We start from the raw sequence: 14,430 nt of genomic DNA on the forward strand, positions 1-14,430 counted from the left end.
GGCGGGGTCGAGAATGGCGCGCCCGGCGGATGCGACGAATGAGCGGCAACCACATGTGACGAGCCCGGGCTGGACTCCGCTTTGTTCACGGTGAAAGTTGTATTCCCTCAGCGACCAGCACAGATCAGATCTAGGCATGACGAAGCAGATTTCGTCCTCTTTTGGAAGACCAAACAAAGTAGTTTCGCTTTCACAACGACGCGTACACAGCGCCTTCACAACATGGCTGCAGCGTCAACAATACTACAGTGAGAATAAAAGTTACGCCTTCTTTCTTTGCGTGAACATTTAGGCGGCGTGTTAGATGTGGGGGCGTGTTAGAACGAGCCGTTTTAGGTAGGTGTGGCTGACTCTGAACTTTTATAAAGAATATCTCTTTGGATTTGAGACTTTAGTCTTTGCAACTTTACAGATCTTCTTTATGCACCAAGAGCTTGTAACATTCCAAAGAGAAAGGAAAAATTGAAATCGCATCATATGACCCCTTTAAGCTCCTTATGTAGCCGAATCTGCGCTGGTTGGAATGGGCCGCCTACAGTTTCCCCTTTGTTTTGCTGCCTCCAGCTAGCGCTGTGACGTCAGCTGACCCTAGCTACCTGTGGTTGCCCTGGCCATGCGTCACTCAGAAAACAACAGGCCAATCAGAAGAGAGGCTCATGAATATCAATTAGACAGGCCAAAATCGACCTGTTCTCAGCAGAGCTCCTGAGAGAGGAGCTGTAAAAAATATATTGTGAGATGGTTTTTGGTACTTATACCGCAAATATATATTCTTAAGGACATCAAGACTTAAAATAAAACTCCAGAAAGGTGTAAAATATGTGACCTTTAACATCTACCACAGTTTTATCATAGGTGGAATGCAAAATGTTTCAATACAAGCATTTCAGTCAAATGTAATTTATACAATATTTCAAACCTTTAACCCAGGGGAGAAAATCAACCTGCCGCAACAGTTTAAAATCAACCCATTTCCGTGGAAAAAAATCCCGGATTTGGCAACACTGCATTCAACACGTGATCCAAAGTGATTTAAATACTCCGCATATTGATACCCTAATGCGCGAAAATTATATGCAATATTATAATGTTTGCAGGAGCACACAGTAATGGTCAGAAATTCAGCTGGAGTGGGATTAAGATAACAGCGCAGGGCTTTAATGCAAAAACGCACACAATGAATGGCAACTGTAGAAAGCAAAAGCCGAATCCCGGACATTTTGGGCGATTTTGAAATCCCGGTGGACGCATTTTTTTTTAGCCCCCACCCCCTAGATGTGGATCCAACCACGCACCCGGATCTTGTGTTCTGCAGTGTGGGGTTACTGCATGTCAGGGGAAAAGAGGCAGGGGTGTGGACTCGAGTCCCAAATTTGATGACTTGCACTCGACTCGACATAATTAAAGAAGACTCGAGACTTGACTTAGACTTTGACAGCAAGGACTCGAGACTTGACTTGGACTTGAGCCCTGTGACTCGGAAAGACTTTATGATCAGATCAAAGTCGTTATATAGACGCGTCCCTGCAGCCTGCTTGCGCTTGACTGGCAATAAGCCAGAGACTGCATTCAGGGAGCGCTGGATAGGCTAGTATAAATTAATGGAGTAATAATTAGAATAGACATAATTTACGACAAAAGAACCGAGATAAAAAAAAAAAAATACATGATTCGTCTAGTAGCGATCTCCGCTCGTGAAAAGCGCTGCCCTGTCCGTTTGATCGCCGCCCAGCAGACACACGGAGCGGGCATGAGAAACGAGATGCACGGCCGCGATCACTTCATTGCTGCTCGCCTCATCATCACTGTGACCGCTGCTGTTAAATATTCCTCACTAGTCTTTAGCACACGGACCTATATATACAGCACGGATGGATCTTTAACTGCTGCAATAGCAGAAAAAACTCTTGATATTTTAAGAACAATTACAGAAGAATAAAATAAAGCATATTTCGTTACCTTTTGAACCTTAAAAGGGTTCAATTTGAGCAGATGATTTTACCATAGCTGTCATCGTCAGAGCGCACTTCCACAGTACACCCAGCATCTGCCTCACATTCACGATCTCAACCATATTCTCAAAACTATCGTTTTCAATGACTTCATATTCAATATTTTTTTCATCATATTTCAATATATCCAGCATCAAATGGCAGTGACATTTATATTTCATTGTGTAGTATAGTAATTGCTCTGCAGTAAAGCCATTCAAACCACTTCAATTTTTGCTGATGATATTCGTTTGTTTTATGCCTGCGGTAATTTTGAGTGAAACGTCACGTTATTATTGTGTATCAAACAGTGCCACCTTGAGGAAAAAAGATGCATTGCACATATTGAGTCATCAGATATGTAAATATAGTTGCGCAGGAAAAAATACTTACACAAGAGAAAGTTGATGTCTAACTTAAAAAAATGAAGGAGGGAGAGGGTAGAGGATGATGTCCCGGGTCGCTAAAGATCCGAGGTATGCATTTAAGGGTTAAGTTTAAAGTTAATCCATAATTGAGATTTAAATCTGATTTTAAAGTTATGGTGCAACAGGATTAAAGTTCATCTTAAATATAATTTAAATCTGATCAAAATGACAGGTTAAAAATGTAAACCTGCTTATTTTTAAAGGTTTGAAGTTTGGTGCAACAGAATTATTAGATAAACCTTGATTTAATCTAGATTTAAAATTAATCATTGCAAACCATTCAGCTATAATTTGAAGAAGAAAAATGCACATTAGGCCTAATGTCTGAACTGAGCAAGCGGCAATAGGCCTAATGATCATTTAAAATATAATTTGAAGAAGTGTTTCTTTCACAAAATGGGTATTGTATATATAACTATAAAATATAGGCTACTCAATTTTTCTCCCTCTTGCAGGCACTCGTGTAATTTCTTTCAGGATAAATGAATGAATTCACGTGTTGTAAATCAGTCTGTAGGCCAATAGCACACACAGCCCCTAAATTTAGCGATCAACTATGCATATTATAAACTTAACATTAACATACAAAAATGTTTTCTATTAAATGATTTTGTCTTTGTTACTCTTAGTTATAAAGGATGGTAGCACAGCATTTTTGAATGGTTGTCTTCATGAGTTTGTCTGCATCCATATTGCATGTTTCCTCTCACTTGCAAAGTATGCTTGCATTCTATGAAATTATGTTGTCTTTGCTATTCTGTTACTAATAAAATAGTTTACTGCTTATCCTATTTTGGCACAATCCCTAAATTGAACTTGAATAGTCTTACTAAGGGCATCCATCTCACATGAAATTGAACTATGTCAAACATATTCTACCTGCCTTCCTGATATAAATTACTATGAATTGGTAATTAATACTGAGACACTAATTTGGGCAAAAAGCACTAATGACTTGTTTAAGACTTGAATCTTAAAGCGGAGGACTTGCAACTCGACTTGGACTTGCCTGTCTTGACTCGGGACTTGACTTGGGACTTGTCTGTCTTGACTCGGGACTTGACTTGGGACTTGTCTGTCTTGACTCGGGACTTGACTCAAGACTTGAATGCAAAGACTCGAGACTTACTTGTGACTTGCAAAACAATGACTTGGTCCCACCTCTGAAAAGAGGATGTATGGTCACCCTACTATATTTAGCTTTTGAATAACCAGCACCTGCCTGGGTCTGTGCGACTTCATATATGGCTTTTCTCTTCCCTTTCACAAACTGATCCATCTCCCATTCTAAGTTACGCCCGTTGGCTGTTTACTGTTTTATTTATTCAGATATACAAGATCTTTAAAGGAGTAGTTCACTCAAAAATAAATATTTGTGGAAAATTTACTCACCTTCAGGCCATCCAATATGTAGATGAGTTTGTTTCTTAATCATAATAGATTTTGAGAAATTTAGCATTATATCACTTACTCACCATAGGATCCTCTACAGTGAATAAGTGCTGTCAGAATGGCGGACACAATCCAAACAGCTGATATTATCCATAATATTGCTATCTGCAAGTCATCTCATCTGAATCAGGATAGAAATGTGCACAGATCAAGCACACTTTATAAGGAAATGCAGTTCTAAACAAATATGTGCATTTTGATGTGAAAGGCAAAAAGGGGATGTCATTTTTACTTGAGGAAGTGTTATTACAGATTATGGCCTGGTATTTTGGCCAGAAGTGACAGTTTACAGTTAATACACCTTAATGATTAATTTGTTTGTCACAAGCATGCAGCTTTTCACTTTACAAGACATTAAGGAGTCGTGACATTTCTTATGGATTATTGTGATGTTTTTACCATCTATTTGGATTCCCCTTTCTCAAAGTCTTTTCTGATGAAGAAACAAACTTATCTAAATCTTTAATGGACTGAGGGGAGTACATTTTCAGCATTTTTGGGTGCACTGTTGCTTTAAGTTTGCTTTAACATTTGTTGGAACTGAACTCATCTGGACAGTGGCCCTCTAAAAGCAAAGTGTCTCAAAGCACTCCAGACAGTTTGTGGCAAAAACTAAATGTAATTTATAAATTGGGTCTAATGTTTTTTGCTTGTCTTAATACCCTTGTGTTCTGTCTCCCATCAGCACCCTACTCATCCGTTGGCAGTGTATAATGTATCAGGCGAGTATGCCATGTTGTGGCATGGAGCTGAAGCTGGAGCTTTTGACCTGCGCACTGCAGTTATGGAGGCTATGACTGCTTTCCGTCGAGCAGGTGAGAAGGGTGACAGGGATTAAGTAAATTTTTTGAATCTGTTGAGGCCAGGTTCTCCTAAATTGCATAAATATAACAATTGCAGTGCTTTTTGGGCAGGACCTTGGTGTCGTTTACTTTTTAATATCTTTTTTAATGCCTCAAAAATGGATGGTTTACAGGTAATACTAAATACTCAGTATTTTCACACTATTTTCTTTCTTTCAGGAGCTGACATCATTATCACCTACTACACTCCACAATTACTCACATGGTTAACAGAGTAGTATGTTGGTTCTCCTATATGAATGAACTTCTACTGTCTCACCCTGAGATTGAAAATTAGGAAGTAGTAAATCTGATAAGCAAATATTACTACACAAATCAACAACTTTTTAAAATTTGATTTATGTATCTAGTTATAAACATTAAATAAGCTTTGGTTTTTATACTTTTCTCTAATTTTGGCAAGCTTTAGTATTTTTTTTTTTTTTTGTACAGATGTTAAATCGGTAATTTCTTTCCTAAATAATGTGATTACATCACAGATTTGTTGTCATTTTAATGTGCTTCTATAACACTGGAAATAGACCTCAGGTTTGTAATTACAGCTGTTTAGTTTTCAAATCAATGTACTAATAATCACATTAACATAGGAAGTCCTGTTGGTATTTCCATTTTAAGTTTTACATCGTTTCATGTAGTGCATCTTCTAAATGTTTATAACTAAAAAGATATGAATAATGCAAGAGGTAAACATCATTTGTTTATTATAGTTTAATAAACATTGTTTCCATGTCTCTTATTGACCACTCAGTTTTGTATTGCTTTATTTACTGACCAGGTTATCAGAAATGCCCATCCCCTTCATAGAGTTTACAAGTAATTCATCATTGCTGTCAGTATATGAAAAATATTGGAAATATGGATTTAGCTTAAGTGTTTTAATTCCCAACAGAGTTTCAAAAAGCATACACTCTAAAAAAAAAATGGTGCTATATAGCACTAAAAGCGGTTCTTTGGCTCGTAATCATAGGGGAACCACTTTTAGTGTTATTTAGCACCTATTTTTACAGGTGCTATATAGCACCTTTGTCGAATGGTGCTATGTAGAACCATAAGAGGTGCCATATAGCACCTTTGTCGAATGGTGCTATGTAGAACCATAAGAGGTGCCATATAGCACCTTTGTCGAATGGTGCTATGTAGAACCATAAGAGGTGCCATATAGCACTTTGTCGAATGGTGCTATGTAGAACCATAAGAGGTGCCATATAGCACTTTGTCGAATGGTGCTATGTAGAACCATAAGAGGTGCCATATAGCACTTTGTCGAATGGTGCTATGTAGAACCATAAGAGGTGCCATATAGCACTTTGTCGAATGGTGCTATGTAGAACCATAAGAGGTGCCATATAGCACTTTGTCGAATGGTGCTATGTAGAACCATAAGAGGTGCCATATAGCACTTTGTCGAATGGTGCTATGTAGAACCATAAGAGGTGCCATATAGCACTTTGTCGAATGGTGCTATGTAGAACCATAAGAGGTGCCATATAGCACTTTGTCGAATGGTGCTATGTAGAACCATAAGAGGTGCCATATAGCACTTTGTCGAATGGTGCTATGTAGAACCATAAGAGGTGCCATATAGCACTTTGTCGAATGGTGCTATGTAGAACCATAAGAGGTGCCATATAGCACTTTGTCAAATGGTGCTATGTAGAACCATAAGAGGTGCCATATAGCACCAGCAGTGGTTCTTTGGCTCGTAATCATAGGGGAACCTCTTTTGGTGCTATATGGCACCTATTCATAAAGCAGCTTTATAGCATTTTGTCAAATTAGAGGTGCCATATATATATATATATTTTTTTTTTTTGAGCTAGTAGGGCCAATTATCATGCCAGATACTACTATAGATGAGTCAATATGCTTCTAAATGACACTTTTACTTAAAAGGTGAATGATAATTAATAATTTCTTACCAAATTGTGGCTTTAAAGATTCAAAATCCTGTATTAAATGCTTACTGAGAAACAAAATACATTACACTTTCAAAACCTTTTAATTTATTTCTTTCAGCAGCAAATAAAAACCAGTGCTGACAAGTCAAGGAATATGCATATACAACACAATATACTCCCCTTTTATACACAATTTTTGAAGACAAGAGTCCTGGGGGGTTTTTTTCTGTTTTTTTACATTAGATTAATGAGTGAGTGAAATTGCACAATTGCTTTTAATACAACCACTTGCAAACTGTTATGCTTTGAAGTCTTTTGTAAGTCCTTCAGGATTTCAAAAACAATATAGAAACTGGAACTAAAACTGAAAGAAAAAGAGAAAGAGAGAATATTGACTCCTCAAGTCTACTCACAGATTGAGTTGTACACCCTTTTTACAGTGACAGGAAGTTCGGCTGCATCCTTCAACTAATCTCCTTATTCAGTGTGTTTCTGACCTGATTGTACAAGACTCTGTCCCCCCTTTTGTAGGCGTCCTCTTTGGCCTGACGAAGATTTGCTGTAAACCATGGCTTATCATTGTTGAACGTTAAATGAGTCCTTGTAGGAATGCACATGTCTTCACAGAAACTGATATATGATGTTACAGATTCCGTGAGCTCGTCCAGATCGTTGGTGGCAGCTTCAAAAACACTCCAATCAGTGCAGTCGAAACAGGCTTGTAATGCCCGCTCTGTTTCGTTGGTCTATCTCTTTACAGACTTTACTACAGGCTTAGCAGATTTAAGTTTATGCCTGTAAGTCGGTATAAGATGAACCAGGCAGTGGTCAGAGTCCTACAGCTACACTGGGGACCGAGCGATATGCATCCTTTATTGAGGAGTAACAATGGTCCAGTATATTACTGTCTCTGGTGGGACATGTAACATGCTGTCTGTATTTTGGCAGTTCACGGGAAAGATTTGCTTTATTAAAGTCCCCGAGAATGATTAAAACAGAGTCCGGGTGTTGTTGCTCTGTCTCTGTGATCTGATCAGCAAGTTCCTGTAAAGCTGAGCTTACGTGCACTTGCGGAGGAATGTTAACACTCACGAGAATGAACGAGTGAAACTCCCGCGGCAAATAGAACGGCTTACAGATAATGAAAAGTGCTTCTAGATCGGAACAGCACATCTTCTTTAATGCTGTAACATCTGTACACCACCTTTCGTTGATGTAATTCATGTGCTGCCGCCGCGCGATTTCCCCATTGATTCTGCGTCGCGATCTGCTCTAAACAGCTGAAAGCCGGGCAGTTGTAGCGCACTGTCCGGAATGGCATCATTCATCCAGGTTTCCGTGAAACACAGAGCAGCAGAGTGTGAAAAATCCTTATTTGTCCGGGAGAGCAGAAGAAGTTCGTCCGTTTTATAATATCAAGTATAGTCCTAGTTGTCAGTGAAATTATGGCCTGTACCAGTCAGCAATGCTGATTTGCTCTATTTTGATCGATAACTTAGACATTAGTGTTTATATCTAAACTATATACTTTTATCTCAGTACTTCTGTGATAATCTGAATATTTGTAACAAATAAAGATACTGTGTGGTTGAAAACACTGTTTGTGCAGCTGTTAGACCTACATGACAACAACTCTCTCTCAAGACGAACTTTGAAGTAAATCTACTGTAAGACACAAGGAAACCCTGTGTGACTAGAGGGGCGGGGCTTCACAATCTCCTCGTCGCCGGCAGGTACAGCACTCATTTTCATGTGTTTGTGTGTTCTGATTGTGTGTTTTTTTACCAAGGTGCTTGGATTAGCTGCAGCTGTCTGAAGAGGCCGCTTCCTTCCTGCCCATCGCTCTTTCATTCGCTGGATTTCATTGTTGGCCACAAGTGGCTGCCTTTCCTTCTTAAACTTATTTCTCAGTGATTCAAGCAGGGAATCCTGTGAAAAAAAGTGGGGAAAGACATTGTAGTTTTAATGAAACATTTACCTTCATGCTAACAGAGTCAGTCACATTGCAGAACCTTTGCAGCAAGTTTATGTTGTTGTATACACTTTTTGACCATCTACATGTTGGGTACATGCATACTTGCAGTATGTTGTTGAAGAAATTGACTTGTAGATGTAAAAACACACTTTTTAGAATTTTCTTAATGCATCATATAAAAATACAGAGCGCTCTTCCGCATAAAATGTTTTAGTGCCATGGAATAAAATACCAAATGGGCCCTGCTTAGTTAGAAAGTGTATCCTTGACAAAACAAATACTGGTATCCCCCATAATTCATTTGTAATTATTATTATTCATTTGTAAAACGGTTATGTGACTTGCAAATATGAATTCATTTTTAATAATCAATATAGCATGGAAACAACTTTAATACAAATGAAAACTTACATATCCTAACCCAATACTTTCCCTAAGGAATGGATTTCAGCAAAACAGGCCTGTGAGTAATATTGTTTTGTCCAAAGGGGAATTGTTTGGTGCTGGACTGGTCATTAAACTGTTGCAGTGTTACTAGTCTTTCACGGGTAAGCTTTAGCAAGACTAATTTCAGAACCTGTGGGATGACCCCTTCAAGAATATCATGCATTAATAATAATCACAAATATTAATTACAAGATATAGGCCAACGTTAATAAAAAGGCTAATGATAAGTAGCCTAAATAAATAGAGCTTACTTTTAACCTAACGTTACAGCATTGTTGTTTGCTTCCATTCCAGTCACACTTGCATAGATGTCTTTGACATAACCTTACACTAGGTAATGTAAAACATGCCTCTTGCATGTTACATTAAATACATAATTTGAGCATTAAATGGTTAACATTATGTCTAAACTTAATTTTAGAACTGTACCTTTATTTGATAGTTTTAAGGTGTACATGTGTTATTTTTTTTATGTTGCTCATTTATATTTTATATTTATTACTAGACACAGAATCCATGTTAACGGTGCAGCTATAAAGCCCGCCACTAGGGGACATCTCGTTAGACCATCACTATCTGTTGGCTGTCACCACTATCGGCGATTAAAAAATAAATTAAAGAGAGCGTTATAACGTTATACTTAGAGATAGTCACGAAACAAACGACCACCGTTACCTTTACTTACACTTCAGTGTTTCTTAAACAACAAATATCACTAACGTTAACTTAAACCCCCCCCGCGTTAACTAAACTAGCCAACACAGTTGGTCAGGCTACACAGTCGGCTAACATTACTCAAAGCACGGTACGTTTGAAAATACCAATGGAAATTTCCCCCTAACAAGAAACTCAACTTTAATAGCATATTTATGTGACCGTTGGAGCTATGACACTCACCTCAGAAAAATACTTGCTGCTTTCTCTCTCTTCAAGACGACGACTCCAACGGTCCGACGCAATTTTCTCGAGTAGGACCGCTCGCGCACTGAGAGTGTGCATCTGACCTGCACACTGATTGGCGCGTAGTGTTTTTTTTTTATTATTATTATTCCAAGGTGCAAATTAACAATTACTTGTATGAAAAAAAACGGGGCATACGGACCATCACAAAAGGTTATAAGAGCTACACAAATGAACAAAACCGTCAACATAAAAATAAAGTACATAAATAAATATGAAAATAAACGTGCTTTGATCAAACATGGTTCCGGGTCATAAAAAACATATTAATGCAAAGTACTTGCTCATGGTGGGAATTGTTGGGTCTCTGTAAACATTACAAATAGTACGGTCTAGACATGCTCTATAGGAAAAGTGCAATGAGATAACTTTGTTATGAATCGGCGCTATATAAATAAAATTGAATACAGCGGTGTAATAAAGTGGATAAGCTTCCAGGTGAGAACTGTTTCCCAGAGTCGCCCCCCCCCCCGACCTATAGGCCATTAATAAGCTACGTATGGATGACGATCTGAAAATGGTTTTAGTGTGGATTTGATTTGTAGGCCTATACTGTTACTGTAAGAAACTCTTAGGTTACTGCTTATTCGTAGGGGGAGCATCACAATGGGATGTCAGAGGCCCCTAATAGGAGCCAGAATAGGATGCAGCTGTCAACAGTGGGTGGAGCTACAATCACCATGTCATAGGTTTTCCCAACAGTTACCATTTGTGTGTATTGCATATGCCTGTTGTGTTTTAATTTGTCACGTGACAGCCCCATAAACTTAATGCAGTCTGAGCCGGAAAGAGAATTGATTAGTTCATCTCTCGAGTCTTCGGGTTTTTCGAGTCACTCGTTCAGCCCCAGAGCCATAGAGAGAGAGAGTTGCGACAACTCCATTCACTCCAATAGACCAGTTTTTTACAGCAATGGCGGGTCGTGGAGCCGCTCAGTAGTTCCCGGAAGTTAGCGCTCATACTATCAGCGCCGTAGAGATGCAGCAGAAGAGACCGCTGTGATGAACTTTTAAAAGGTATGACATTTATAGAACAAAATAGTATATTATCAGCACAGCTAATCAAATTGCCATGTGCATTAAAACAGATTATTATTAGATTATTCCTCACTTAATTAGTAGATTTACGGGATGTTATTCATTCTCTTCATGCAGTTTCATCCATCGTTGTGTAATTAAGGCTTTTAAAAGTGATTTTGGTGGTGGGGAGTTATTTAATAGACTTGGATATATTGAAAAGGTTGCAGATGGACCAAAGTAAGAATGAAAAGTTTGAAATAGACGAGCAGTTTTCATTTCAGAATCATGCTAGGCTAAATTTCCCCAAAAATTTATTATATACCACTATATTATATATATATATATATCACAGTAAACCTGTACATTATTACTGTATTTTATACTTAAACGTCTTAGCTACTAAAGAAGCACTGTGTTGGAAGGAGCAGATGCCACAGGACTGCAATGTGATGGAGCATCACTTAACCATTTCTCCTGTGTTTTTCCTTCGCTATCTTGCTTTCAGAATGAGAACCACCTGAAGACTCCCTGTAAAGAGACATCACCCTCACAATGAGCCTCTTCACTGGTTTTGGCAAGTCTTTCCCTGCTCTTTGTGTTTTTGTGAAAAAGTGCCAGTTCCCTATGATTACATCACATTTTGTTGGTGTAATCTATAGATTGCTCCTGCTGACTATATTCAGCCTCTTACGAAGACTTCAGATGACCAATACCTGTGAAGAGATTACCCAACCCTTGAGAGGACTTCAGATGAAGCGGACTCTGAATAAACATACAAAACTGCTACATTTTCCTTGCATTGTAATCAACATGATAACATCATGTAGCCATTGCTTTAAGTTGTTGATTTTCATTGTTTCTGAATACATGACGTTACTTAACTGCATGATTTGTATAGCCTATTTTAGAACATTTCTGCCATATGAACATTACTTTGGCACAGTTACACCTATTAACATAACTCTTATTTGTAATGTAGAAACATTAATTTTCTGTAAAGCTGCTTTGAAACAATGTGTATATTAAAAAGTGCTATACAAATAAATGTGAATTGAACAAAACTTAATGCATAATTTTTTTCTCCTCTCTATATCAGTAGGGAAACCTTACATTCACACTACTTTCTGTGAATGACTGGAGCACTCCCATGCAGCGCAGCAAACTATGGTGGAGACTGTTCAAGGACAACATGCTTTATAGTTTATAATAAATTTATAAATCGATTGCTGTAAATAAGTGCATAACAAAAGTCAACATACATAAAATATATGATTAAATGTGTAAAAATGTTTTAAGTTGTTTTAAATTGGAATATACTACAAATATGTTATATATTCATAATTGAGGGGTGCACAAGAATCAAAAACATTAAACAAGATTAGTTTTCACTTAAAATATCTTCATTTATTTGGAATGAATTTTCTAAGACAACAAACTTAACATTTACCATGAGAGTAGTAAAACGACAATGAACATTAAGATGTGATTGAACTTGACTAATATGCAAGTTGTAAGAACACATCTACATACATATATAATTCTATTTATATAGAGAGGCTGAAATTACCTTGGTAGAAGACCACGATGTCGTTTATATAGCAAACACGGACTTTTACCATGGTAACTTCAGCCTAAAATATGTTAACAATGCAGGTAAGGATAGCTGACCACATTAATCCTCAAATATTAGCGGATTTTATCTTTTAAAAACAACACTGATATGTATACTACGTATGCATGTATACATTATTTTTATTTTATAAATAATGTAAATAAATTATTTTATTGTCTACTAATTACCAAAAATCACAGTTCTGTCTCTCCAACGCAATGTATTTCAATTGCCCGCTATGAACTTCCTGGAACTATTTGAGGTCTACGTGAATCACGTGACGATCGAGCGTTTTGGACTCCGTTGACGCAACTCTCTCTTTCTATGGCTCTGGACAGCCCCATACGCTTTAACCAATGCAGTCTGAGCCGGAAAGAGAATTGATTAGTTCTTTTTTTTTATTGAAGATATAACATTCACAGGGGATACAGTCATAGCAATAAAATACCCAGAATACAAAACAATAAATACATAAAGAATAATAAAAATGAAATATAAACAGAACAAAAACAAATAAATAAAAAGTTAAACATATATATTTTTTAAATAAATAAATGTAAATAAAAAATAACTTAAATGGAATATTACACATAAAATGTCAACTTCAAAGAATACACAGGAGGTAACCCTTACATCAAAGTCAATATTTTTTCCATCAATACAGTAGTTTTAGCAGCTTTCTTATTAAGTGATGAGCAGAGAGATTCAGAAAATAATTTCAAATCAATACAAAAAATCCTAAAATTGGGCATACAATCAGTAACTTTACATTTGTGAAGATGAAATAGCCCAAAAAGAGTTAACAGTTTTAAGATATCATCCAGCTCCTTTGATCCTGATTCCCAAATTAAAATTAGTGCATTAATTACCTCAAAACAAAAAAGTTTGTTGTAAGCTGAGAAAACAAGCCAAGATATTTCTTTCCAAAAATCCTTTGCAATTGGGGGATACATTTAGCGATTCTTCTTAAAGACGCAAACAGATATAGGAAGTGCTTGTAATACCAAGTTTCTAGACATTGTTCAAATAAGTACAAGAAAGAGATGGAATAAATAAAGAGAGATCTTTTTTTTTTTATGAAGTCAAGTAGCTTACACTGTCAGAAATAGGGGTAGGAGTCCATTTCTGTCCCCCAAGGTACAATCTACACTAATGTACCCCATAGGGCTTATTATTGGACCTCAAGGTACATGTATGTACCTTTTTGAGGGTCAAAAAGGTACATATGTGTTCCCAAGCATTAAAAGGTACATATATGTACCGTTTCTTTAAAAAGGTTAAGGTACAATATCAAGAGACAGCCTCTGCTAAGCCAATTTTTTTGTAAAAGTTGTTGTTTAAAGATTTGAATGATACCTTAATTATTTATGGTAGATAAATAACTTAGGCTACCACTATATTTGAGTAGCCTTGAAATAAAAGAAATAAAAGTTTTGTAAGTCAATTTTCTGATATTAAATCATTATAATAAAATTATCCAGCTGATGAAATTATGATATTATATTGATTATGTAAATGAAACACAACACACATAAACACACAAATGGCTGATTCTCACTGTTATAGTGTATTTCATCAGAAATATATTTGCATTGCATAGCATGAGAGCGGGAACGGAGACTGCCTGCTCACTACTTTTGATTGGTGGAAAGATGTGTCAAATATGTAGAGACAGCCCTGATTGGCTGCTTGAATCTCAATTTCAGTTCGCGGTCTTTCTTTTCGCGGAGACTCAGCACTGCACGGGTACTCATGGGTCTTACAGGGCTTTCAACCCAGGAGGTC

The 14,430-nt window shown here is 37.2% G+C and overlaps 2 protein-coding genes across 3 annotated transcripts in view; both read left to right on the plus strand.

Moving 5' to 3' along the window:
* LOC107559740 (delta-aminolevulinic acid dehydratase-like) overlaps positions 1 to 5,153 on the plus strand; it is a 20,698-nt gene extending 15,545 nt beyond the window's left edge. Inside the window, exons 11-12 of one of the 2 annotated variants that reach the window (XM_016243668.1) lie at positions 4,557 to 4,686; positions 4,894 to 5,150. In XM_016243668.1, the coding sequence (XP_016099154.1) occupies positions 4,557 to 4,686; positions 4,894 to 4,952 (189 nt within the window). In that variant the 3' untranslated portion in view covers positions 4,953 to 5,150. Of the gene's footprint in view, positions 1 to 4,556; positions 4,687 to 4,893 lie in introns of both variants that reach the window. The other variant, XM_016243669.1, reaches the window with a different exon arrangement.
* Positions 5,154 to 12,680: 7,527 nt separating this feature from the next.
* The window catches only part of LOC107559724 (desmoglein-3-like), a 28,241-nt gene continuing 26,491 nt past the window's right edge, over positions 12,681 to 14,430 (plus strand). Inside the window, exon 1 of the mRNA XM_016243644.1 lies at positions 12,681 to 12,686. Coding sequence (XP_016099130.1) covers positions 12,681 to 12,686 — 6 coding nt within the window. The remainder of the gene's footprint in view (positions 12,687 to 14,430) is intronic.

This window comes from Sinocyclocheilus grahami, unplaced genomic scaffold (genome assembly GCF_001515645.1).
Source record: "Sinocyclocheilus grahami isolate Dianchi unplaced genomic scaffold, SAMN03320097.WGS_v1.1 scaffold696.1, whole genome shotgun sequence".
In the NCBI taxonomy this organism is placed as follows: Eukaryota; Metazoa; Chordata; class Actinopteri; order Cypriniformes; family Cyprinidae; genus Sinocyclocheilus; species Sinocyclocheilus grahami.